This window comes from Mauremys reevesii, linkage group 12 (assembly GCF_016161935.1).
Source record: "Mauremys reevesii isolate NIE-2019 linkage group 12, ASM1616193v1, whole genome shotgun sequence".
NCBI classification, from domain to species: Eukaryota; Metazoa; Chordata; order Testudines; family Geoemydidae; genus Mauremys; species Mauremys reevesii.
In genome coordinates, this window is record NC_052634.1 from 28,856,703 (window position 1) to 28,882,855 (window position 26,153).

At 55.7% G+C, this 26,153-nt stretch overlaps 1 protein-coding gene, 9 non-coding genes and 1 pseudogene across 10 annotated transcripts in view; 6 read left to right on the forward strand and 5 right to left on the reverse strand.

Moving 5' to 3' along the window:
- Window positions 1-26,153, forward strand: part of LOC120375866 — a 332,464-nt pseudogene that overhangs the window by 74,086 nt on the left and 232,225 nt on the right.
- Window positions 788-26,153, reverse strand: part of LOC120375891 (zinc finger protein 189-like) — an 83,860-nt gene continuing 58,494 nt past the window's right edge. Inside the window, exons 6-9 of the mRNA XM_039496909.1 lie at window positions 2,616-2,827; window positions 1,847-1,970; window positions 1,151-1,591; window positions 788-1,048 (exon numbers count right to left, since the gene is read on the reverse strand). Coding sequence (XP_039352843.1) covers window positions 788-1,048; window positions 1,151-1,591; window positions 1,847-1,970; window positions 2,616-2,827 — 1,038 coding nt within the window. The remainder of the gene's footprint in view (window positions 1,049-1,150; window positions 1,592-1,846; window positions 1,971-2,615; window positions 2,828-26,153) is intronic.
- On the reverse strand, window positions 10,814-10,886 carry TRNAA-CGC. The gene has a single exon. It is a non-coding gene; the product is annotated as a tRNA-Ala (tRNA).
- Window positions 10,999-11,072, forward strand: TRNAI-AAU. The gene has a single exon. It is a non-coding gene; the product is annotated as a tRNA-Ile (tRNA).
- TRNAA-CGC lies at window positions 13,619-13,691 on the reverse strand. The gene has a single exon. It is a non-coding gene; the product is annotated as a tRNA-Ala (tRNA).
- Window positions 13,804-13,877, forward strand: TRNAI-AAU. Its single transcript has one exon. It is a non-coding gene; the product is annotated as a tRNA-Ile (tRNA).
- TRNAA-CGC lies at window positions 16,427-16,499 on the reverse strand. Its single transcript has one exon. It is a non-coding gene; the product is annotated as a tRNA-Ala (tRNA).
- TRNAI-AAU lies at window positions 16,612-16,685 on the forward strand. Its single transcript has one exon. It is a non-coding gene; the product is annotated as a tRNA-Ile (tRNA).
- Window positions 19,415-19,488, forward strand: TRNAI-AAU. Its single transcript has one exon. It is a non-coding gene; the product is annotated as a tRNA-Ile (tRNA).
- On the reverse strand, window positions 22,053-22,125 carry TRNAA-CGC. The gene has a single exon. It is a non-coding gene; the product is annotated as a tRNA-Ala (tRNA).
- TRNAI-AAU lies at window positions 22,238-22,311 on the forward strand. Its single transcript has one exon. It is a non-coding gene; the product is annotated as a tRNA-Ile (tRNA).

Below are 26,153 nucleotides of genomic sequence, written 5' to 3' on the forward strand. Positions count from 1 at the left end.
CCTATGAACTCCAATCGCTGTGTCGGCAGTAATTGGGACTTCTCGGCATTGACGAGGAGGCCGAGAGACCGGAACAGGTGCAGTATCTCTGACACCTGAGCTGTCACCAGTTCTTGAGAGCGCCCACGGATCAGCCAGTCGTCGAGATAGGGGTATACGTGGATTCTGCGACGACGGAGAGCTGCGGCCACGACCGCCATGCACTTGGTGAACACCCTCGGGGCAGTGGAGAGGCCAAAGGGTAACACCGCAAACTGGTAGTGGGTCTCGTTGACCGTGAAGCGCAGGAAGCGTCTGTGGGGGGGGTAAATCGCCACATGAAAGTAAGCATCCTTCATGTCGAGGGCGGCAAACCAGTCTCCCGGATCCAAGGAAGGGATAATGGACCCCAAGGTTACCATCCGAAACTTGAGCTTGCAGAGGTATCTGTTCAGCTCCCGGAGGTCCAAGATGGAGGTCCTTTCGCCTTGGGGATGAGGAAATATCTGGAGTAGAATCCCCTGCCCCGCCTGCAGGGAGGCACCTCCTCGATAGCACCCACGCTCAACAGAGCCTGCACCTCCTGTATGAGGACTTGCTCGTGAGAGGGGTCCCTGAAGAGGGACGGGGAAGGTGGGTGGGAGGGGGGGGCGAAAGAAACTGTAGGCGGTAGCCGTGCTGGATGGTGCTGAGGACCCAGCTGTCCGATGTTATAGCAGACCACGCCGGAAGGAAGCGGGCAAGGCGATTGGAAAACAAAAGGGATGGATCCTGGGGGGAGAGTGATGGGCCGTCCTCGGGCGTCCCGTCAAAAGGCCGGCTTTTGGGCTTGCGGAGCCTTGGACGAGTTCTGCGCCTGGTTGCGCCGCCCCCCTGACGGTCTACGGCGGAAGGGGGCCGTTCGGCGGTTGTTAAACGGCCGAGACCTGGCCTGGTTGAAGGGACGGTAGGGCTGTTGGCGGAACGAACGCCTCTGCGTGGCCGGCGTGTGCATACCCAGAGTTCGTATCGCAACCCTCCCATCCTTTAGGGACTGGATTCTGGCATCCGTTTTCTCAGAAAACAGCCCCTGCGTGTCAAACGGGAGGTCCTGGAGGGTGTACTGGACCTCAGGTGGGAGGGTGGAAGATTGTAGCCACGCAATGCGGCGCATCGTCACCCCGGATGCTACCGTTCGAGCCCCTGAGTCTGCTGCGTCTACGGCCGCTTTGATCAGTGTTCTGGAGGCTAACTTGCCCTCCTCCAGCAGCGCTGAGAATTCAGGGCGGGATTCCTGAGGGGTTAGCTCCGTGAACTTCGCAAGGCACCCCAAGATATTAAAAGTGTATCTGGATAAGAGGGCCATCTGGTTGGCTATACGGAGTTGGAGGCCTCCCGCCGAATAGATTTTACGCCCTAATAAGTCCATGCGCCGGGCGTCCTTCGCCTTCGGCGCAGCGGCAGGTTGACCGTGTCGTTCGCGGTCATTGACCGATTGGACCACCAGCGAGTCCGGGGTGGGGTGGACGTACAAGTATTCGTAGCCCTGGGGCGGGACGGAATACTTCCTTTCGACGCCTCGCGCCGTGGGGGCAACGGAGGAGGGCGACTGCCAGATAGTGGCACTGTTCTTCTGAATGGTGCGAATAAACGGGAGCGCCACTCTGACAGGGGCGTCATCTCCCACAACGTCCGTAATTGGGTCCTCGACTTCTTGCACCTCCTCTATGGGCAAGTTAATGGCCTTTGCCACCCTTCGGAGAAGGTCCTGGTGTGCCCTGAGGTCAATGGGCGGGGGCCCTGATGGCGAGGCCCCCGCTACCGCCTCATCTGGAGAGGACGACGAGGAGTGGCCCGGCAGCACCTCCTCCTGTTGGTGCTCACCCACCTGGCGATCTGGCTGCAGCGAGTCCTGGCCCAAAGAAGGGCCGTGGGCGGCGGCTTGCGTCGGTGGGGACGGGGGGGCTCGACTGACGGTGGCCACCGGTATCGATGGTGCCGAGCCCGGCTGCCTGGGTGGCAGGGGAGGCCCCTGTTCATATTGCGCCCAGGGCACCCAATGTCCCCAATACTGGGGTCCATGATCCGGGGGAACGGAACCGGCTCTGAAATCCACCGCACTGCCTTGGGGTGAGGCTACAGAGGGTTCCCTGGAGGGCCAGGGTGGAGCCGTGGCGGTGCCTGGGCGGGCGTCCAGCGCCGGCGTGAGACGATCCTCCGGTGCCGAGGGTCGGTGCCGGGCGTCTCGGGGGTCCAGTGGCGAGCGGGACCTGTGCTGCGCACGGTGCCGGGAGCCGGATCTCCGGTGCCGGGAGCCAGATCTACGGCGTCGGGAGCTGGATCTCCGGTGCCGAGAAGGGGAGTGGCGGTGGCGGGAGCTCGACCGGCGACGTCGGGAGCTCGACCGGCGGTGCCGGGAACCGGACCTCGAGCGGGATCTGCGGCGCCTCGAACGGCTGCGCGAGTCCCGATGTCCGCGGTGCCTGGACGCGGACCTGCTGCGGTGCCGGTGACTTCGTGACCGGGACCTGGAGCGCCGCCGGGAGTACGACCGGCCCCGCGATGGAGAGCGGTGCCGGGACTGCGACCGGTGCCGGGACGCTGAGCGGCGTCGCGATGGCGATTTTCGGCGGGATGGGGAGCGGTGCCTCGGTGACCTTCTCCGGGAGATAGACCGGGATCGAGACCGGATTCTGGAGCCGCGGTCGCCACGGTCGCCCGGAGATGAGGGGCGCACCATCGCTGGCTTGCCGAGGGACTTGAATGTCCGCACCGGTGGTGCCGGCGGCTGATATGACGGGGCCGTCGCCTCGATCAGCTCTCTTGCCGTCGCGAACGCCTCCGGCGTCGACGGGATCCTCAGCTCCTCCTCGGTGGGCACCGGGGAGCTGGGCGGAACCGGACTCGACGGGCCAGGCGGCGCCGGAGTCAACGGTGCGGTGCACTTAGCGTGCACTGCCTCAGCCTGCACCGTTTTCGTCGGAGGCGGCTGGGCTGACGGCTTTCGCTGCTGTTTTGCGGCGGCCGTCTTCGGCGCCTTGTGCTTCCTCCCCGGGGAGAGGGAGCGGTGCCGGGTCTTTGGTGCCGGCTCGGTGCCGGAGCGGCTCGGTGCAGCCGGAGCGCTGCTCGTCGAGGCGGTTTTCGGTGCCGCTGGAGCTGGCGCCGGAGGTTGGAGCGCAGACTCCATCAGTAAGTGCTTCAGCCTAGAGTCTCTCTCTTTCCTCGTACGAGGCTTAAAGGCTATGCAAATAGAGCACTTATCTGGCCGATGCGACTCTCCGAGGCAGCGGAGGCAAGAGTCGTGCGGGTCGCTAACCGGCATAGGCCGCTGGCAAGCCGCACAGGGCTTGAAACCCGGTGCTCCGGGCATAAGCCCGCACCGGGGCGGAAGAAGAGGGGCAACCCCTCTAATTCCGTAACTATTAACACTATTAACACTAAATATATATACAACTACAACAAGAACTGAACTAACTACTAAAACTATCTACACTAGAACTATGGAGAAACACTAGGGTTGTGGAGGTAAGGGAGCACTCCACTGTTCCAACTGGCCGTCACGGGCGGGAAGAAGGAACTGAGGAGCGGACGGGCCGGCTGAGGTATATAAGGGGCGCCATGACGGCGCCACTCCAGGGGGCGCCAGCCGGCCCGCCGGAGTTGCTAGGGTAAAAATGTTCCGGAGAGCCGTGCACGCGCGGCGCGCACACCTACATGGAATGCATAGGAGCAATCACTCGAAGAAGAACTCTTGCTGTTCAGCCATGGACACACTTACACTAATGTACAACCGTGAGTGTGCTGGGGGAGCTGATCTGAGCAATTTGAAGTGACAATTTTGTGAGAACAGAATCATGGTGTAGTGCAGCAGCTGTACAACAAGTAGTTGTGGCTGAGTGGAGTAGACAGTTGCTTCAGTGAGGGGAGGGGTTTTCCATTCCTGTGATAGCTGCATTGGCAGAACAATCTTTCCTTTCATTTAGCACTATCTAACCACGGCTTAGGTCAGTTTAATTATACTGGTTCTGGGGTTTTTCACACCCTGAAAGACGTACTTGTTAGAGGGTTTATCCCATCACCCTCCCATTCCCTGGTCCTTCTCACGTGACCAGAGAGCAGCAATACACGAAGCTCAAAGGTGCAAACTTCCAGCAATCAATGATTCCAATTTCCTTCCTCAGTATCCCCCTTCCCAGCTCTGACACCACAGAGGCTTGCCTATGTCCCTGTTCCCATTCCCTCTTCCTATTCCCTCCCTTAGCAAAACATAATTCTAATTCTCCTACCCCCTTTCTCATTCTCATTCCCATTCCCATTCCCCCCCTTACTTCCTGACTGACTGCAGACTATATAGTAAAACTTGAGTTCTGCTTAGCTATACCCTAACCACTCATTTTACTGAAATGTAACTAACCAATCCTAACATACTGTAACATGATTATCTAACCATTTATACCCTACCACCTTAATTGGTTTACACCCAACAATTTAATTATACAGCAGATAGAAACAATCACAGAACCAGACAGAACCAGCCTTAGAGGTGGAAAAACCCCAGCCTAGGGCTGTAACTGCCCTGTTTAAGCAATTGGTCCTGATTTGGCACTCTCAGTTGGGTCCCGCCAGAATCGCTCCGTCACAGTGGCGTAGTCGTGCTTGGATCCACAGAACCAGGTCAATTAAGCTTTGGGTCAGAACCCCACGCTATCCAAATTTTAACTTTGGGATTGAGAGTTTGGTTGGTTAAAGATCAGTGACCATGAGACAGAGAGCATCAGGAAAAGCAAGGAAACTGCAAGCCTTGAGAGACAGCCTGCAGTTTGATTATGAGCAAGAACTGGCAGAAATTCGAATGGAGAAAGAGGCTGATGAGAGAAAGAAAGAAGTTGCTAAGAGGGAAGAAAAAGCTCGTAAGAGGCGTCTGGAGTTGCTGGCTGCTGAGGAGAAAACTCGACAGATGCAACAGGAGACAGCTAGACTCCAACTCCAAGTCAAAAAAGCAATGGAAGAACAGCAGAGACTGTATCCTCTTGAAAGTCCAGTTTGTAACAATGTTGGTATGTTGTATAACTCTGAGCAGTTGTCTGGGGGTAACCAAATGTACCCCAACAATGCCACCTTTTATGTCAATGCTGTTACTGTGTGTTCAGTAGGGGGTGGCCCCATAAATTGTGCCAGTGCTATGGATGGGAATGGTAATGGAAAATTCATAGAGTGTGTAAAAGTCAATGGTAAAAGCTGTTTAGGGCAAATTATGGCTTCTAACATCACTCTTGTTAAAGCAGATCTGGTCAAAGAGGAAGATTATTTACCAAATCAGAGTGTGAATGTTGTGATCCTCTGTGAGTTTACTGTCCGTGTGCCTTTAGCCAGAATCCACCTTGAGTGGAATGGGGCTCAGCATGAAGTGATAGCTGGCGTCAGGAAGTTATTGCCTAAAGATCTTTTAATTGGGGAAAATGTTAAAGATTTGTTCAGTCCAGGTAGCCAGTCACAGGAGAGGAATGATCTTAAACCTGTGTCTATTGTGGGCAATGATTTGCCTGAGGTGGGTTGCTCCAAAGGTTTGTCTGTGCCAAGAAGCAGTGTGTCTGGGAATGAAGTTTCTGAATGTCTGTCTGATGTCTCAGAAGTGAATCTGGAGTTAGATCAAGAGCAGAAAGATCTCATTGGTGAGGAAAATGTTTCTCAGGAGCAGATTAAAGTAGATGGTCAGGTTAAATCCCTAACTGAGGAAGGAGAGGGTAAATTTGTAATGGGTAATGAATTGGTGGCTAGTGCAGCTTGTAGAAGTAAACCTGAAATGGGTAACTATGATTTGCTAAAAGTAGCTCAGTGTAGTGAAAAGAGCAGCAGCTTATCTGTTGGGAGAGGCAATGTGCCTGGAAGGGAAAGTTTGGAGGAGCCTAGGCAGCCTTGTGAGCTGATGGCTTTGTCTAATCAGCAGTTTGGGAAGGGTGGGATAGTGGAAGATGAGTGTCCCTGTCCCTTACCTGTTTCCTGTGTGGAGAAATGTGACAGTGAAGGGAATGTGCCTGTCTCTGTCAGGGGTATTGACTTGCCTATGAAGGAAGCTATCTCGATCTCCAAGCAGTTGTCTGTGAACAGCCCTGTGTGCTGGGACAAGGGAAATGAGATCCCAAGCTGTGTGTCTGGTGAAGGAGAATGTGTCTCCGACTCTTCTGTGTCTGTGGAGCAGACAGAAGGGGCCTGTCAGCCTGTGATGGTTGAGGGTGATTCAGTTGTCTCAAAGTTGGTTGTAAATACAGCTAAAGCCCAGGAAGGGAATGGTCCTGAGTTTGGGTCTGCTGGGGAGAATGGCACTGTGACTAGGTTGCATCCAGTTAGTGTCTTAGCAAAATCCCAGAGAACAGACAATTCTGGTGCTTGTGGTTTGCCAGTTGCTAATGTGTGGTTGGAAAAGGGTGCAGCAACTCTGTCTGATCAGGGTGATACCCCAGCCAGGGCACAAGGAGAGCATAAAGGTAATTTAATTGTGTTACCGACTGACAGTTTGACAACTTGTAGCAAGAAGGAAAAGATTCCTGAACTTGTTCATGGCCAAGGGAAGGAGACTGCTTCTGACCTGTTATCTAGAAAGTCTGTAGCATCTGTGGTTGCTCAGGGAAGTGTTCCTTTAGAGCAAGCCCTAGGTGAAGAGGGGAAGGGCAAAATTTCTGAGAGGGGTGAATTGCTGCTTAGAGAAGCTCCTAGGGAAAGGAATCCTCATGGTAGCCTGTGCAAGCAGTTTACTGCAACTGAAGGGTGTAAAAGTGATTTAATCAAGAAAGTTTCAGTTCCTAACAGCCAGAAATTTTCTGTTGTGAATGGATCCACTGACTTTCCTTTTGAGAGATCCAGTGTGGGCAGCTTTGAAAATTTCTCAGGTGGAGTAGAAGCTGTTAAGGAAGTTAAGCAGCCCTATAACCACCTGGCTGTGTGTGGCCAGCTTGTTGGTGGGGAGACAATGCTGTTGGGACAGGAATGTCTCCATGCTGAATCTGTAAGTGAGCAGTCTGTGCTTCAGGATCTGAGGACAGATTCAGTTACTGGTGTTTCAGAGCAGAACAGTTGTATGGCTAAATGCTTGAGGAGGCAGGGGAGAGCAAGCCAGCTCTCACCCTCAGACTCTTTGGATTTGTGTGGTATCTCTGTGAGACAAAGTCCAGCCTTGGAATCCATAGCAGCTGAAGAGTTAAAAGCTAGTGTCTGTGTTGATGCGAATTACTTGGCTGGCAGGGAGAAGACAGAATTGCTAATAGCTGTTAGCACAGAGGGCCCGCTCCATCAGCCAGTGAATTCTGTTAAGCAAGAGAAATCAGGGTTTAATCCAAAAGGAAAGAGAAGACTGAATTTTGCAAAGGGAAGCCACAGGTTAACCTTAAAATGCCCAAACTCCAATGGTATTGAGCCAAGGGTGTGGCATGACAAACATGATTGTAAATGGACACTTGCAATGAATTTGTTGTTATTGCTAATGCTAATTTTTGTAACTAATGTGTTGCTATGGCCAAGAACTGTAACAATGTACAATGTGCCTAATCTTTTGGAAAATCCCTTAAACATGTTGAAAGGAATACATGAAAACACACTTTATGTTAAAGGGCCTTGCTATACTGATATTTCACAGTTAATGCATGTAAACAGTGTTCGAACTTTTCACAGGGGAAAATACATTCCAGACCTGATGTGCTGTATGCAAGGGGAAACTGAGGCACACTACCATATTGCTTTCATGGCTAAATGCCAAGATTCCTGTACTATGAACAACCTCAATATCTACATTGGTTTAATGTTATTTGGGTTCAAAACATTGGCCAAAACTGGTATGGATAAAGTAGCTATTTTCTTTAGCTCTTGGCAAGATCACATGAAACATACAGGAACCATGCTGCAAAAGCTAACCAAGTTATACCTTGAGTTTGTAAAGAGATTCATTCATGTTATTGAACATGACTTTGATAAACCATTTCGGTTATACACTGGTACGGCCTCTAGCCCAACACTAGCTGTAGTGAGACAGACCCAAGGAAAGGGGGCTCTTGGGATGCAGTCAGCGATGTTTTGTCATCCCTTCCTGCATCAATTTTGCGTTGGGGGTGTGACGTTATTGATATAAATTGGGACCATATAGAACATGAGTTGCAACCAAGGTCCTGCAGTGGCACCAAATCTTAGATAAAGGGGGTCATCTAAGGTGTCTAAGACCAGATTATGGGTTGCTGGTTATAATTATGCTGTCTATATGTCTGTATCATTTGTAGTTAAAGTTATAAGTATTGGCTCTGTAATGTCTATAGTTTGTATTCTGCTCTGCCTCTGGGAAGTGTCCCAGACAAGCTGATGTTAGCCCGGCATAGCTGGATTGATGGCCCATTAAAGGGCCATCGGCTACACAATTGACCCATGGAGAGAAGGCAGACACGCCTTGTGACTCAGCAAAGTATGCAGGGACTGGCCCATGTGACTCTAGGCTCCATTTTGCTGTAAAATTCCACAGTGAAGACAAAGGGATTCTTACACCTGGAAAAGTCTATATAAGGCCAATGCCTCATCTCCTCTTGTCTTCAATCCTGCTTCTTACCTCTGGAGGGACTTTGCTACAAACTGAAGCTCTGCACAAAGGACTGAAGGACCCATCCCAGTGGGGGATGTTTTCCAGAGACTTAATCTGAACCTGCAGTTTACTCCATCACTGCTGCAAGCCTGAACTAAGAACTTTGCCATCACTGTATGTAATTGATTGCATTTAAACAATTCTACCTCTCTTCTCTACCTTTTTCCCTTTGTAAATAAACCTTTAGATTTTAGATTCTAAAGGACTGGCAACAGCGTGATTTGTGGGTAAGATCTGATGTGTATATTGACCTGGGTCTGGGGCTTGGTCCTTTGGGATCGAGGGAACCTTTTTCTTTTATTGGGGTGTTGGTTTTCATAACCATTTATCCCCAGGACGAGTGCACTGGTGGTGATACTGGGAGACTGGAGTGGCTAAGGAAATTGCTTGTGTGACTTGTGGTTAGCCAGTGGGGTGAGACCAAAGTCCTTTTTGTCTGGCTGGTTTGGTTTGCCTTAGAGGTGGAAAAACCCCAGCCTAGGGCTGTAACTGCCCTGTTTAAGCAATTGGTCCTGATTTGGCACTCTCAGTTGGGTCCTGCCAGAATCGCTCCGTCACAGCCTCCAAATGGGAAAACACACACACTGAAACACCCAAACTGTCCTAACGCTGGGGCCAGGTGAAAAAGAAAAGCAAGGAAAAGATTTCTAAATGGCCACCCTGCCAGAGTCGTACAGCTCCGCAAGTGAAACCCGTGGGAGGGACATTACACAGAAAAGGGGAATGGAAAGCTGCCCAAATTGAGATGCTGTGGAAAGCTACAGCCCTATCGCTACTCCTACTCTGCACACTTCTTGCAACAGCTGATGAACGGCCAGGTGCTTTTCGCATCCAAGCCCACACCAGGGAAAGACCTTGAAAAGCTTCCCGTGGCTTGCCTGGTTCAGCTGGTCAGAGTGTGGCACTCGTGGAGGCAAGATGGTGCAGAGGAGCCCCTGGGTGGCTGTGGGCCTGGGGAGGATGGCTTTTGATTTTTCGGCCTGACCGCTACGGGCAGCCAGGCCAAAAGTCAGATGGCCGGCTCTCCCGTCCACCAGGCTCATCAGGAGCCCTTAGTTGACCGGCTCGGAGAATGCGGGCAGCGTCCCCCACTACCTCTCGCATGCAAAGCGAGCGCTCTGCCGCTTGAGCTAATTCCCCACAGCTGGCCTGACTCTCAGGCACCGGGCAAAAAAAGGCAAGGGCCCTGTGGCCTTAAGCAGAACACAGCCTGAAATGGGGGGAAGGGGGGCGTGCTACCCAGAGCTGGGGAAGGGGGTCCGAGTCCCAGCCACGCTCCTCGGCACAAACACCAATGCTCCCTCCGTGGAGTGTGTCTGGGCTGAGAGTTAGCCCCTGAAACAAGCACCAAGCTTCAGAAGACAACGCAGGGATAGATCACTTGACGATTGCCTGCTCTGGCCATTGCCTCTGAAGCGCCTGGCATTGGTTACTGTCAGAAGACGTGATAGTGGCCTAGATGGACCATCGGTCTCACCCAGGAGGGCCGTTCTTATCTTCACCACTTTCCTCTAACCCAAGCAAAGCCAGGAGCAGGCCCAGCTCAGCAACTCTAGCAGACTCCCTGGCCCCTGGCCCAGCATACAGCAAAACGACCCTGCCTCCGCCAGGATAGACAGCCACCGACTCCCTCTTCCAGACCAACGCAGCCCTTCCCCGCTTTGGCTGTCTCCAAGCTGTCTGCGTGCTCTGCTCTGCTCCACGGCTGCCATGCTGCCTGAGATCAGGAGGCTGCGAGGTCTCACGGTCTCAGCTGAGCTGGTATCGCGTGCCACCCCGCCCATCTCCTCATTCCCTTCATGGACCCCTGGGATGTGAGTAATTCTGTATTTGAGTGGCTCTCCCTCCCGGCCAATTAGCTTGGCGTAGACTAGCAGGGAGGGAGGAGGAAAGGGATTGTGCTCCAGTGAGAGCTCAGAAAGAAAGGTGCAGGTCCCCCACTAGAGCCCAGCCCAGCAGAGCAAAGCAGAGCAGAGCAGGCTGGAGAATGTGTGTCTGGGTCTGACTACTTCTCCCATGCTCTTCCATTTGAGCTAACTTCCCCCAGCTGTCGCCAGCCTCCCAGTCAGTGCAAGGGGGAGAAGGGCCGGTGTGGAAGAGCTTTGTGCTCCGCAAGGGCTGGCCTTTTGGGAGGCCAAGCGGGGAGAGGGATGGAGGCCAGTGGAGGAGCTGAGCCGGCTGACTGTCCATGGCTTCTAAAAGAAGGGCAAGAGAAGGTCCCCGCGGCTGCCTTGCTGCTGGAGAATGCGGGCATTGATCCCGCTGCCTCTCGCATGCGAAGCGAGCGCTCTACCACTTGAGCTAATTCCCCTACCTTGGCAGGTGGTGTCTTGATCCATCCATTTGATAATGGAGGCCACATCGTTCCCCGCGCCAGCCGGTGACTCCTTCCAAAAGGGTCAGGCAAGAGCGGGCTTCCCGTAGGCCGGCTAGCTCAGCTGGTTAGAGAGTGGTGCTAATAACGCCAAGGTCATGGGTTCAAGCCCCATGCTGGCCACTCAGGGTGCAGGAGGGAGAGGGTGGCTTCTGGTCTTTTGGCTGACTGCTAGGGGTGGCAGAGGCCAAAACCAGGTGGGCCGGGAGCGGGCAAGAGCCCTGCTGGGCGCGGGCGCAGGCGCCGGGCAGGAGGAGGATCCCGAAACCTCCCTGGGCTCCTCGCTCCACCTGATGCCTGAAAGGAACTTGGGTCCGGGGAGGAGATGGGTGAGCCCAGCCGGCTGCCTTCCAGGCTCATAGGAGGCCAGGCTTGAGCTGCCCGCCCGCGAAGCCAAAATCGTAGCCCTGCCGGCTCACCCCCATTTCCACAGAGGGTTGACCTGATGGCCCGAATTCTTGCCGGCCGCCAGCTCCACCCAAATGGACCCGACGCCGGATCATGCTCCCCAGCCCAAGCCACAGAGGAAGGCTTAATCCTTGGCACCCCAACCTAGGGGAGAGGCTTCACACTCCGCCGGCGCAGGGTGACCTTTGGGACTTCCCTGGACACCATCCTCCCACCGCCCACAGCCAGACCCCCCAAGCCCACACTAGAGCCCACACCTCCGACAGGAAGGAGCAGGAGGACCACTCTGCCCAGGGGCACCACCACTCAAAGTCAGCTTCACTTGCTTCCTCTTCTACCCCTTTCCTCCCAAGTTATGCGCGCCTCATGGGAGCCGGCCCTGGGAAGATGCAGGCACGGCACTCTGACTGGCGCAAGCCAAACGCCCACTCCGAGAGTTTAGCACGGGCTCTTGAGGCACTGGAGGAACCCCATGCAGACGCACTGACGGAGCTAAGCTTTACGGCCAAAAGCCCTACCTGTGCAGAAAGCTAACTTGCTTGTGAAAAAGACGCCTCTTTCGGCTCCCCTTCCAAACTTCCAAATGCCTCCAAATGGGAAAACACACACACTGAAACACCCAAACGGTCCTAACGCTGGGGCCAGGTGAAAAAGAAAAGCAAGGAAAAGATTTCTAAATGGCCACCCTGCCAGAGTCGTATAGCTCCGCAAGTGAAACCCGTGGGAGGGACATTACACAGAAAAGGGGAATGGAAAGCTGCCCAAATTGAGATGCTGTGGAAAGCTACAGCCCCATCGCTACTACTACTCTGCACACTTCTTGCAACAGCTGATGAACAGCCAGGTGCTTTTCGCATCCAAGCCCACACCAGGGAAAGACCTTGAAAAGCTTCCCGTGGCTTGCCTGGTTCAGCTGGTCAGAGTGTGGCACTCGTGGAGGCAAGATGGTGCAGAGGAGCCCCTGGGTGGCTGTGGGCCTGGGGAGGATGGCTTTTGATTTTTCGGCCTGATCGCTACGGGCAGCCAGGCCAAAAGTCAGATGGCCGGCTCTCCCGTCCACCAGGCTCATCAGGAGCCCTTAGTTGACCGGCTCGGAGAATGCGGGCAGCGTCCCCCACTACCTCTCGCATGCAAAGTGAGCGCTCTGCCGCTTGAGCTAATTCCCCGCAGCTGGCCTGACTCTCAGGCACCAGGCAAAAAAAGGCAAGGGCTCTGTGGCCTTAAGCAGAACACAGCCTGAAATGGGGAGGGGGGCGTGCTACCCAGAGCTGGGGAAGGGGGTCCGAGTCCCAGCCACGCTCCTCGGCACAAACACCAATGCTCCCTCCGTGGAGTGTGTCTGGGCTGAGAGTTAGCCCCTGAAACAAGCACCAAGCTTCAGAAGACAACGCAGGGATAGATCACTTGACGATTGCCTGCTCTGGCCATTGCCTCTGAAGCGCCTGGCATTGGTTACTGTCAGAAGACGTGATAGTGGCCTAGCTGGACCATCGGTCTCACCCAGGAGGGCCGTTCTTATCTTCACCACTTTCCTCTAACCCAAGCAAAGCCAGGAGCAGGCCCAGCTCAGCAACTCTAGCAGACTCCGTGGCCCCTGGCCCAGCATACAGCAAAACGACCCTGCCTCCGCCAGGATAGACAGCCACCGACTCCCTCTTCCAGACCAACGCAGCCCTTCCCCGCTTTGGCTGTCTCCAAGCTGTCTGCGTGCTCTGCTCTGCTCCACGGCTGCCATGCTGCCTGAGATCAGGAGGCTGCGAGGTCTCACGGTCTCAGCTGAGCTGGTATCGCGTGCCACCCCGCCCATCTCCTCATTCCCTTCATGGACCCCTGGGATGTGAGTAATTCTGTATTTGAGTGGCTCTCCCTCCCGGCCAATTAGCTTGGCGTAGACTAGCAGGGAGGGAGGAGGAAAGGGATTGTGCTCCAGTGAGAGCTCAGAAAGAAAGGTGCAGGTCCCCCACTAGAGCCCAGCACAGCAGAGCAAAGCAGAGCAGAGCAGGCTGGAGAATGTGTGTCTGGGTCTGACTACTTCTCCCATGCTCTTCCATTTGAGCTAACTTCCCCCAGCTGTCGCCAGCCTCCCAGTCAGTGCAAGGGGGAGAAGGGCCGGTGTGGAAGAGCTTTGTGCTCCGCAAGGGCTGGCCTTTTGGGAGGCCAAGCGGGGAGAGGGATGGAGGCCAGTGGAGGAGCTGAGCCGGCTGACTGTCCATGGCTTCTAAAAGAAGGGCAAGAGAAGGTCCCCGTGGCTGCCCTGCTGCTGGAGAATGCGGGCATTGATCCCGCTGCCTCTCGCATGCGAGGCGAGCGCTCTACCACTTGAGCTAATTCCCCTACCTTGGCAGGTGGCGTCTTGATCCATCCATTTGATAATGGAGGCCACATCGTTCCCCGCGCCAGCCGGTGACTCCTTCCAAAAGGGTCAGGCAAGAGAGGGCTTCCCGTAGGCCGGCTAGCTCAGCTGGTTAGAGCGTGGTGCTAATAACGCCAAGGTCATGGGTTCAAGCCCTATGCTGGCCACTCAGGGTGCAGGAGGGAGAGGGTGGCTTCTTGTCTTTTGGCTGACTGCTAGGGGTGGCAGAGGCCAAAACCAGGTGGGCCGGGAGCGGGCAAGAGCCCTGCTGGGCGCGGGCGCAGGCGCCGGGCAGGAGGAGGATCCCGAAACCTCCTTGGGGACTCCTCGCTCCACCTGCTGCCTGAAAGGAACTTGGGCCCGGGGAGGAGACAGGTGAGCCCGGCCGGCTGCCTTCCAGGCTCATAGGAGGCCAGGCTTGAGCTGCCCGCCCGCGAAGCCAAAATCGCAGGCCTGCCGGCTCACCCCCATTTCCACAGAGGGTTGACCTGATGGCCCGAATTCTTGCCGGCCGCCAGCTCCACCCAAATGGACCCGACGCCGGATCATGCTCCCCAGCCCAAGCCACAGAGGAAGGCTTAATCCTCGGCACCCCAACCTAGGGGAGAGGCTTCACACTCCGCCGGCGCAGGGTGACCTTTGGGACTTCCCTGGACACCATCCTCCCACCGCCCACAGCCAGACCCCCCAATCCCACACTAGAGCCCACAACTCCGACAGGAAGGAGCAGGAGGACCACTCCGCCCAGGGGCACCACCACTCAAAGTCAGCTTCACTTGCTTCCTCTTCTACCCCTTTCCTCCCAAGTTATGCGCGCCTCACGGGAGCCGGCCCTGGGAAGACGCAGGCACGGCACTCTGACTGGCGCAAGCCAAACGCCCACTCCGAGAGTTTAGCACGGGCTCTTGAGGCACTGGAGGAACCCCATGCAGACGCACTGACGGAGCTAAGCTTTACGGCCAAGGGCCCTACCTGTGCAGAAAGCTAACTTGCTTGTGAAAAAGACGCCTCTTTTGGCTCCCCTTCCAAACTTCCAAATGCCTCCAAATGGGAAAACACACACACTGAAACACCCAAACGGTCCTAACGCTGGGGCCAGGTGAAAAAGAAAAGCAAGGAAAAGATTTCTAAATGGCCACCCTGCCAGAGTCGTACAGCTCCGCAAGTGAAACCCATGGGAGGGACATTACACAGAAAAGGGGAATGGAAAGCTGCCCAAATTGAGATGCTGTGGAAAGCTACAGCCCCATCGCTACTCCTACTCTGCACACTTCTTGCAACAGCTGATGAACGGCCAGGTGCTTTTCGCATCCAAGCCCACACCAGGGAAAGACCTTGAGAAGCTTCCCGTGGCTTGCCTGGTTCAGCTGGTCAGAGTGTGGCACTCGTGGAGGCAAGATGGCGCAGAGGAGCCCCTGGGTGGCTGTGGGCCTGGGGAGGATGGCTTTTGATTTTTCGGCCTGACCGCTACGGGCAGCCAGGCCAAAAGTCAGATGGCCGGCTCTCCCGTCCACCAGGCTCATCAGGAGCCCTTAGTTGACCGGCTCGGAGAATGCGGGCAGCGTCCCCCACTACCTCTCGCATGCAAAGTGAGCGCTCTGTCGCTTGAGCTAATTCCCCGCAGCTGGCCTGACTCTCAGGCACCGGGCAAAAAAAGGCAAGGGCTCTGTGGCCTTAAGCAGAACACAGCCTGAAATGGGGGGAAGGGGGGCGTGCTACCCAGAGCTGGGGAAGGGGGTCCGAGTCCCAGCCACGCTCCTCGGCACAAACACCAATGCTCCCTCCGTGGAGTGTGTCTGGGCTGAGAGTTAGCCCCTGAAACAAGCACCAAGCTTCAGAAGACAACGCAGGGATAGATCACTTGACGATTGCCTGCTCTGGCCATTGCCTCTGAAGCGCCTGGCATCGGTTACTGTCAGAAGACGGGATAGTGGCCTAGATGGACCATCGGTCTCACCCAGGAGGGCCGTTCTTATCTTCACCACTTTCCTCTAACCCAAGCAAAGCCAGGAGCAGGCCCAGCTCAGCAACTCTAGCAGACTCCCTGGCCCCTGGCCCAGCATACAGCAAAACGACCCTGCCTCCGCCAGGATCGACAGCCACCGACTCCTCTTCCAGACCAACGCAGCCCTTCCCGCTTTGGCTGTCTCCAAGCTGTCTGCGTGCTCTGCTCTGCTCCACGGCTGCCATGCTGCCTGAGATCAGGAGGCTGCGAGGTCTCACGGTCTCAGCTGAGCTGGTATCGCGTGCCACCCCGCCCATCTCCTCATTCCCTTCATGGACCCCTGGGATGTGAGTAATTCTGTATTTGAGTGGCTCTCCCTCCCGGCCAATGAGCTTGGTGTAGACTAGCAGGGAGGGAGGAGGAAAGGGATTGTGCTCCAGTGAGAGCTCAGAAAGAAAGGTGCAGGTCCCCCACTAGAGCCCAGCCCAGCAGAGCAAAGCAGAGCAGAGCAGGCTGGAGAATGTGTGTCTGGGTCTGACTACTTCTCCCATGCTCTTCCATTTGAGCTAACTTCCCCCAGCTGTCGCCAGCCTCCCAGTCAGTGCAAGGGGGAGAAGGGCCGGTGTGGAAGAGCTTTGTGTGCTCGCAAGGGCTGGCCTTTGGGAGGCCAAGCGGGGAGAGGGATGGAGGCCACTGGAGGAGCTGAGCCGGCTGACTGTCCATGGCTTCTAAAAGAAGGGCAAGAGAAGGTCCCCGTGGCTGCCCTGCTGCTGGAGAATGCGGGCATTGATCCCGCTGCCTCTCGCATGCGAGGCGAGCGCTCTACCACTTGAGCTAATTCCCCTACCTTGGCAGGTGGCGTCTTGATCCATCCATTTGATAATGGAGGCCACATCGTTCCCCGCGCCAGCCGGTGACTCCTTCCAAAAGGGTCAGGCAAGAGAGGGCTTCCCGTAGGCCGGCTAGCTCAGCTGGTTAGAGCGTGGTGCTAATAACGCCAAGGTCATGGGTTCAAGCCCCATGCTGGCCACTCAGGGTGCAGGAGGGAGAGGGTGGCTTCTGGTCTTTTGGCTGACTGCTAGGGGTGGCAGAGGCCAAAACCAGGTGGGCCGGGAGCGGGCAAGAGCCCTGCTGGGCGCGGGCGCAGGCGCCGGGCAGGAGGAGGATCCCGAAACCTCCTTGGGGACTCCTTGCTCCACCTGCTGCCTGAAAGGAACTTGGGCCCGGGGAGGAGACAGGTGAGCCCGGCCGGCTGCCTTCCAGGCTCATAGGAGGCCAGGCTTGAGCTGCCCGCCCGCGAAGCCAAAATCGCAGGCCTGCCGGCTCACCCCCATTTCCACAGAGGGTTGACCTGATGGCCCGAATTCTTGCCGGCCGCCAGCTCCACCCAAATGGACCCGACGCCGGATCATGCTCCCCAGCCCAAGCCACAGAGGAAGGCTTAATCCTTGGCACCCCAACCTAGGGGAGAGGCTTCACACTCCGCCGGCGCAGGGTGACCTTTGGGACTTCCCTGGACACCATCCTCCCACCGCCCACAGCCAGACCCCCCAAGCCCACACTAGAGCCCACACCTCCGACAGGAAGGAGCAGGAGGACCACTCCGCCCAGGGGCACCACCACTCAAAGTCAGCTTCACTTGCTTCCTCTTCTACCCCTTTCCTCCCAAGTTATGCGCGCCTCACGGGAGCCGGCCCTGGGAAGACGCAGGCACGGCACTCTGACTGGCGCAAGCCAAACGCCCACTCCGAGAGTTTAGCACGGGCTCTTGAGGCACTGGAGGAACCCCATGCAGACGCACTGACGGAGCTAAGCTTTACGGCCAAGGGCCCTACCTGTGCAGAAAGCTAACTTGCTTGTGAAAAAGACGCCTCTTTCGGCTCCCCTTCCAAACTTCCAAATGCCTCCAAATGGGAAAACACACACACTGAAACACCCAAACGGTCCTAACGCTGGGGCCAGGTGAAAAAGAAAAGCAAGGAAAAGATTTCTAAATGGCCCCCCTGCCAGAGTCGTACAGCTCCGCAAGTGAAACCCATGGGAGGGACATTACACAGAAAAGGGGAATGGAAAGCTGCCCAAATTGAGATGCTGTGGAAAGCTACAGCCCCATCGCTACTCCTACTCTGCACAGTTCTTGCAACAGCTGATGAACGGCCAGGTGCTTTTCGCATCCAAGCCCACACCAGGGAAAGACCTTGAGAAGCTTCCCGTGGCTTGCCTGGTTCAGCTGGTCAGAGTGTGGCACTCGTGGAGGCAAGATGGTGCAGAGGAGCCCCTGGGTGGCTGTGGGCCTGGGGAGGATGGCTTTTGATTTTTCGGCCTGATCGCTACGGGCAGCCAGGCCAAAAGTCAGATGGCCGGCTCTCCCGTCCACCAGGCTCATCAGGAGCCCTTAGTTGACCGGCTCGGAGAATGCGGGCAGCGTCCCCCACTACCTCTCGCATGCAAAGTGAGCGCTCTGCCGCTTGAGCTAATTCCCCGCAGCTGGCCTGACTCTCAGGCACCAGGCAAAAAAAGGCAAGGGCTCTGTGGCCTTAAGCAGAACACAGCCTGAAATGGGGGGAAGGGGGGCGTGCTACCCAGAGCTGGGGAAGGGGGTCCGAGTCCCAGCCACGCTCCTCGGCACAAACACCAATGCTCCCTCCGTGGAGTGTGTCTGGGCTGAGAGTTAGCCCCTGAAACAAGCACCAAGCTTCAGAAGACAACGCAGGGATAGATCACTTGACGATTGCCTGCTCTGGCCATTGCCTCTGAAGCGCCTGGCATCGGTTACTGTCAGAAGACGGGATAGTGGCCTAGATGGACCATCGGTCTCACCCAGGAGGGCCGTTCTTATCTTCACCACTTTCCTCTAACCCAAGCAAAGCCAGGAGCAGGCCCAGCTCAGCAACTCTAGCAGACTCCCTGGCCCCTGGCCCAGCATACAGCAAAACGACCCTGCCTCCGCCAGGATAGACAGCCACCGACTCCCTCTTCCAGACCAACGCAGCCCTTCCCCGCTTTGGCTGTCTCCAAGCTGTCTGCGTGCTCTGCTCTGCTCCACGGCTGCCATGCTGCCTGAGATCAGGAGGCTGCGAGGTCTCACGGTCTCAGCTGAGCTGGTATCGCGTGCCACCCCGCCCATCTCCTCATTCCCTTCATGGACCCCTGGGATGTGAGTAATTCTGTATTTGAGTGGCTCTCCCTCCCGGCCAATGAGCTTGGTGTAGACTAGCAGGGAGGGAGGAGGAAAGGGATTGTGCTCCAGTGAGAGCTCAGAAAGAAAGGTGCAGGTCCCCCACTAGAGCCCAGCCCAGCAGAGCAAAGCAGAGCAGAGCAGGCTGGAGAATGTGTGTCTGGGTCTGACTACTCCCATGCTCTTCCATTTGAGCTAACTTCCCCAGCTGTCGCCAGCCTCCCAGTCAGTGCAAGGGGAGAAGGGCCGTGTGGAAGAGCTTTGTGCCTGCAAGGGCTGGCCTTTTGGGAGGCCAAGCGGGGAGAGGGATGGAGGCCAGTGGAGGAGCTGAGCCGGCTGACTGTCCATGGCTTCTAAAAGAAGGGCAAGAGAAGGTCCCCGCGGCTGCCTTGCTGCTGGAGAATGCGGGCATTGATCCCGCTGCCTCTCGCATGCGAGGCGAGCGTTCTACCACTTGAGCTAATTCCCCTACCTTGGCAGGTGGCGTCTTGATCCATCCATTTGATAATGGAGGCCACATCGTTCCCCGCGCCAGCCGGTGACTCCTTCCAAAAGGGTCAGGCAAGAGAGGGCTTCCCGTAGGCCGGCTAGCTCAGCTGGTTAGAGCGTGGTGCTAATAACGCCAAGGTCATGGGTTCAAGCCCCATGCTGGCCACTCAGGGTGCAGGAGGGAGAGGGTGGCTTCTGGTCTTTTGGCTGACTGCTAGGGGTGGCAGAGGCCAAAACCAGGTGGGCCGGGAGCGGGCAAGAGCCCTGCTGGGCGCGGGCGCAGGCGCCGGGCAGGAGGAGGATCCTGAAACCTCCTTGGGCTCTCCTCCCTGGGCTCCTCGCTCCACCTGCTGCCTGAAAGGAACTTGGGTCCGGGGAGGAGACGGGTGAGCCCGGCCGGCTGCCTTCCAGGCTCATAGGAGGCCAGGCTTGAGCTGCCCGCCCGCGAAGCCAAAATCGCAGGCCTGCCGGCTCACCCCCATTTCCACAGAGGGTTGACCTGATGGCCCGAATTCTTGCCGGCCGCCAGCTCCACCCAAATGGACCCGACGCCGGATCATGCTCCCCAGCCCAAGCCACAGAGGAAGGCTTAATCCTTGGCACCCCAACCTAGGGGAGAGGCTTCACACTCCGCCGGCGCAGGGTGACCTTTGGGACTTCCCTGGACACCATCCTCCCACCGCCCACAGCCAGACCCCCCAAGCCCACACTAGAGCCCACACCTCCGACAGGAAGGAGCAGGAGGACCACTCTGCCCAGGGGCACCACCACTCAAAGTCAGCTTCACTTGCTTCCTCTTCTACCCCTTTCCTCCCAAGTTATGCGTGCCTCACGGGAGCCGGCCCTGGGAAGACGCAGGCACGGCACTCTGACTGGCGCAAGCCAAACGCCCACTCCGAGAGTTTAGCACGGGCTCTTGAGGCACTGGAGGAACCCCATGCAGACGCACTGACGAAGCTAAGCTTTACGGCCAAAGGCCCTACCTGTGCAGAAAGCTAACTTGCTTGTGAAAAAGACGCCTCTTTTGGCTCCCCTTCCAAACTTCCAAATGCCTCCAAATGGGAAAACACACACACTGAAACACCCAAACGGTCCTAACGCTGGGGCCAGGTGAAAAAGAAAAGCAAGGAAAAGATTTCTAAATGGCCCCCCTGCCAGAGTCGTATAGCTCCGCAAGTGAAACCCGTGGGAGGGACATTACACAGAAAAGGGGAATGGAAAGCTGCCCAAATTGAGATGCTGTGGAAAGCTACAGCCCCATCGCTACTCCTACTCTGCACAGTTCTTGCAACAGCTGATGAACGGCCAGGTGCTTTTCGCATCCAAGCCCACACCAGGGAAAGACCTTGAGAAGCTTCCCGTGGCTTGCCTGGTTCAGCTGGTCAGAGTGTGGCACTCGTGGAGGCAAGATGGTGCAGAGGAGCCCCTGGGTGGCTGTGGGCCTGGGGAGGATGGCTTTTGATTTTTCGGCCTGAGCGCTCCGGGCGGCCCGGCCTAAAGTCCGATGGCCGGCTCTCCCGTCCACCACGCTCATCAGGAGCCCTTAGCTGACCGGCTCGGAGAATGCGGGCAGCGTCCACCACTACCTCTCGCATGCAAAGCGAGCGCTCTGCCGCTTGAGCTAATTCCCCGCAGCTGGCCTGACTCTCAGGCACCGGGCAAAAAAAGGCAAGGGCTCTGTGACCTTAAGCTGGACACAGCCTGAAATGGGGGGGAGGGGGGCTTGCTACCCAGAGCTGGGGAAGGGGGTCCGAGTCCCAGCCACGCTCCTCGGCACAAACACCAACGCTCCCTCCCTGGAGTGTGTCTGGGCTGAGAGTTAGCCCCAGAAACAAGCACCAAGCTTCAGAAGACAACGCAGGGATAGATCACTTGACGATTGCCTGCTCTGGCCATTGCCTCTGAAGCGCCTGGCATTGGTTACTGTCAGAAGACGTGATAGTGGCCTAGCTGGACCATCGGTCTCACCCAGGAGGGCCGTTCTTATCTTCACCACTTTCCTCTAACCCAAGCAAAGCCAGAAGCAGGCCCAGCTCAGCAACTCTAGCAGACTCCCTGGCCTCTGGCCCAGCATACAGCAAAACGACCCTGCCTCCGCCAGGATAGACAGCCACCGACTCCCTCTTCCAGACCAACGCAGCCCTTCCCCGCTTTGGCTGTCTCCAAGCTGTCTGCGTGCTCTGCTCTGCTCCACGGCTGCCATGCTGCCTGAGATCAGGAGGCTGCGAGGTCTCACAGTCTCAGCTGAGCTGGTATCGCGTGCCACCCCGCCCATCTCCTCATTCTCTTCATGGACCCCTGGGATGTGAGTAATTCTGTATTTGAGTGGCTCTCCCTCCCGGCCAATGAGCTTGGCGTAGACTAGCAGGGAGGGAGGAGGAAAGGGATTGTGCTCCAGTGAGAGCTCAGAAAGAAAGGTGCAGGTCCCCCACTAGAGCCCAGCACAGCAGAGCAAAGCAGAGCAGAGCAGGCTGGAGAATGTGTGTATGGGTCTGACTACTTCTCCCATGCTCTTCCATTTGAGCTAACTTCCCCCAGCTGTCGCCAGCCTCCCAGTCAGCGCAAGGGGGAGAAGGGCCCGGGGTGGAAGAGCTTTGTGCTCCGCAAGGGCTGGCCTTTTGGGAGGCCAAGCGGGGAGAGGGATGGAGGCCACTGGAGGAGCTGAGCCGGCTGACTGTCCATGGCTTCTAAAAGAAGGGCAAGAGAAGGTCCCCGTGGCTGTCTTGCTGCTGGAGAATGCGGGCATTGATCCCGCTGCCTCTCGCATGCGAAGCGAGCGCTCTACCACTTGAGCTAATTCCCCTACCTTGGCAAGTAGCGTCTTGATCCATCCATTTGATAATGGAGGCCACATCGTTCCCCACGCCAGCCGGTGACTCCTTCCAAAAGGGTCAGGCAAGAGAGGGTTTCCCGTAGGCCGGCTAGCTCAGCTGGTTAGAGCGTGGTGCTAATAACGCCAAGGTCATGGGTTCAAGCCCCATGCTGGCCACTCAGGGTGCAGGAGGGAGAGGGTGGCTTCTGGTCTTTTGGCTGACTGCTAGCGGTGGCAGAGGCCAAAACCAGGTGGGCCGGGAGCGGGCAAGAGCCCTGCTAGGCGCCGGGCAGGAGGAGGATCCTGAAACCTCCTTGGGCTCTCCTCCCTGGGCTCCTCGCTCCACCTGCTGCCTGAAAGGAACTTGGGCCCGGGGAGGAGACGGGTGAGCCCGGCCGGCTGCCTTCCAGGCTCATAGGAGGCCAGGCTTGAGCTGCCCGGCCCGCGAAGCCAAAATCGCAGGCCTGCCGGCTCACCCCCATTTCCACAGAGGGTTGACCTGATGGCCCGAATTCTTGCCGGCCGCCAGCTCCACCCAAATGGACCCGACGCCGGATCATGCTCCCCAGCCCAAGCCACAGAGGAAGGCTTAATCCTTGGCACCCCAACCTAGGGGAGAGGCTTCACACTCCGCCGGCGCTGGGTGACCTTTGGGACTTCCCTGGACACCATCCTCCCACCGCCCACAGCCAGACCCCCCAAGCCCACACTAGAGCCCACACCTCCGACAGGAAGGAGCAGGAGGACCACTCTGCCCAGGGGCACCACCACTCAAAGTCAGCTTCACTTGCTTCCTCTTCTACCCCTTTCCTCCCAAGTTATGCGCGCCTCACGGGAGCCGGCCCTGGGAAGACGCAGGCACGGCACTCTGACTGGCGCAAGCCAAACGCCCACTCCGAGAGTTTAGCACGGGCTCTTGAGGCACTGGAGGAACCCCATGCAGATGCACTGACGGAGCTAAGCTTTACGGCCAAGGGCCCTACCTGTGCAGAAAGCCAACTTGCTTGTGAAAAGTATCAGTGGGGTAGCCGTTTTAGTCTGGATCTGTAAAAGCAACAAAGAATCCTGTGGCACCTTATAGATTAACAGACGTTTTGCAGCCGTGTTAGTCTGGATTTACAGATCCAGACTAACACGGCTACCCCTCTGATACTTGACATCATGCAAGGCACTGCATTTAGCCGTATGGAGTGGAAATCCATCAACCTCATGAAGAAACTTGCACAAATACAGACAGACATCATCTTCCTTTCCAAATGCAAACAGATGGACATCATACCTAATGGACTAAAGGTAAAAAATCCACTGCTATCTACATACTACACAGACCACAGTGAGAGATTATGCCATACTCTATCAAAGAAACTGAGGAACCACCTGATCAGCCTCCTGTACAGCAAACAGGAAAACATCAAAAAAGAGCTCTCCAACCTGGAGACTCTCATTAATAACCAAACTTCCATACAAACGGACTTCACTAAAATAAGACAGGAGATCTACATCACTCACTTCACCTCTCTACAAAGGAAAAAGGACTGTAAGCTGTCTAAACTCCTACCTGCCACATGGGGCCACAACCGTGATACCCCTAACCCACCCAGCAATATCGTCAATCTATCCAACCACACACTCAGCCCAGAAGAAACGTCTGTCCTATCTCGGGGACTCTCTTTCTGCCCTGCCACCCCCACCAACATGATACAGTTCTGCGGCGATCTGGAAGCCTACTTTCGTCATCTCCGACTCAAAGAATACTTTCAGGACAACACTGAACAGCGCACTGATACACAGTTACCCTCCCACCAACAGCACAAAAAGAAGAACTCCACATGGACTCCTCCTGAGGGTCGAAATGACAGTCTGGACCTATACATTGAATGCTTCCGCCGACGTGCACAGGCAGAAATTGTGGAAAAACAACATCGCTTGCCTCATAACCTAAGTCGTGCAGAATGCAATGCCATCCACAGCCTCAGAAACCATCCTGACATTATAATCAAAGAGGCTGATAAAGGAGGTGCTGTTATCATCATGAACAGGTCTGACTACCAAAAGGAGGCTGCCAGACAACTCTCCAACACCAAATTTTACAGGCCACTTCCCTCAGATCCCACTGAGGAATACACTAAGAAACTGCACCATCTACTCAGGACACTCCCTACACTAACACCGGAACAAATCAACATACCCTTAGAGCCCCGACCAGGGCTATTCTATCTACTGCCCAAAATCCACAAACCTGGAAATCCTGGACGCCCCATCATCTCGGGCATTGGCACTCTCACTGAAGGACTGTCTGGATATGTGGACTCTCTACTCAGACCCTATGCCACCAGCACTCCCAGCTATCTCCGTGACACCACTGATTTCCTGAGGAAACTACAATGCATTGGTAACCTTCCAGAAAACACCATCCTGGCCACCATGGATGTAGAGGCTCTCTACACCAACATCCCACACGCTGATGGAATACAAGCTGTCAGGAACAGTATCCCTGACGATGCCACAGCACAACTGGTTGCTGAGCTCTGTGCCTTTATCCTCAGACACAACTATTTCAAATTTGATGACAATATATTTCCAGATCAGTGGCACCGCTATGGGCACCCGTATGGCCCCACAATATGCCAATATTTTTATGACTGACCTGGAACAACGCTGCCTCAGCTCCCGTCCACTCACGCCCCTTCTCTACCTACGCTACATTGATGACATCTTCATCATCTGGACCCATGGGAAAGAGACTCTGGAAAAATTCCACCACGATTTCAACAGCTTCCACCCCACCATCAACCTCAGCCTGGACCAATCTACACGGGAGGTCCACTTCCTAGACACTACGGTGCAAATAATTGATGGTCACATTAACACCACCCTATACCAAAAACCTACCGACCGCTATGCCTACCTTCATGCCTCCAGCTTCCATCCCGGGCACACCACAAGATCCATTGTCTACAGCCAAGCACTGAGGTACAACCGCATCTGCTCTAACCCCACAGACAGAGACCAACACCTACAAAATCTCCACCAAGCATTCTCAAAACTACAGTACCCGCACGAGGAAATAAGGAGACAGATCAACAGAGCCAGACGTGTACCCAGAAGCCTCCTACTGCAAGACAAATCCAAGAGAGAAACCAACAGGACTCCACTGGCCATCACATACAGTCCCCAGCTAAAACCCCTCCAGCGCATCATCAGGGATCTACAACCCATCCTGGAGAATGATCCCACACTTTCACAGGCCTTGGCTGGCAGGCCAGTCCTCGCCCACAGACAACCTGCCAACCTGAAGCATATTCTCACCAGTAACTGCACACCGCACCATAGTAACTCTAGCTCAGGAACCAACCCATGCAACAAACCTCGATGCCAACTCTGCCCACATATCTACACCAGCAACACCATCACAGGACCTAACCAAATCAGCCACACCATCACCGGTTCATTCACCTGAACGTCCACCAATGTAATATATGCCATCATATGCCAGCAATGCCCCTCTGCTATGTACATCGGCCAAACTGGACAGTCTCTAAGGAAAAGAATAAATGGACACAAATCAGATATTAGGAATGGCAATATACAAAAACCTGTAGGAGAACACTTCAACCTCCCTGGCCACACAATAGCAGATCTTAAGGTGGCCATCCTGCACCAAAAAAACTTCAGGACCAGACTTCAAAGAGAAACTGCTGAGCTCCAGTTCCTCTGCAAATTTGACACCATCAGCTCAGGATTAAACAAAGACTGTGAATGGCTTGCCAACTACAGAACCAGTTTCTCCTCTCTTGGTTTTCACTCAACTGCTAGAACAGGGCCTCATCCTCCCTGATTGAACTAACCTCGTTATCTCTAGCTTGCTTCTTGCTTGCATATATAAACCTGCCCCTGGAAATTTCCACCACTTGCATCCGAAGAGCTCATGCTGCAAAACGTCTGTTAGTCTATAAGGTGCCACAGGATTCTTTGTTGCTTTTGCTTGTGAAAAAGACTCCTCTTTCGGCTCCCCTTCC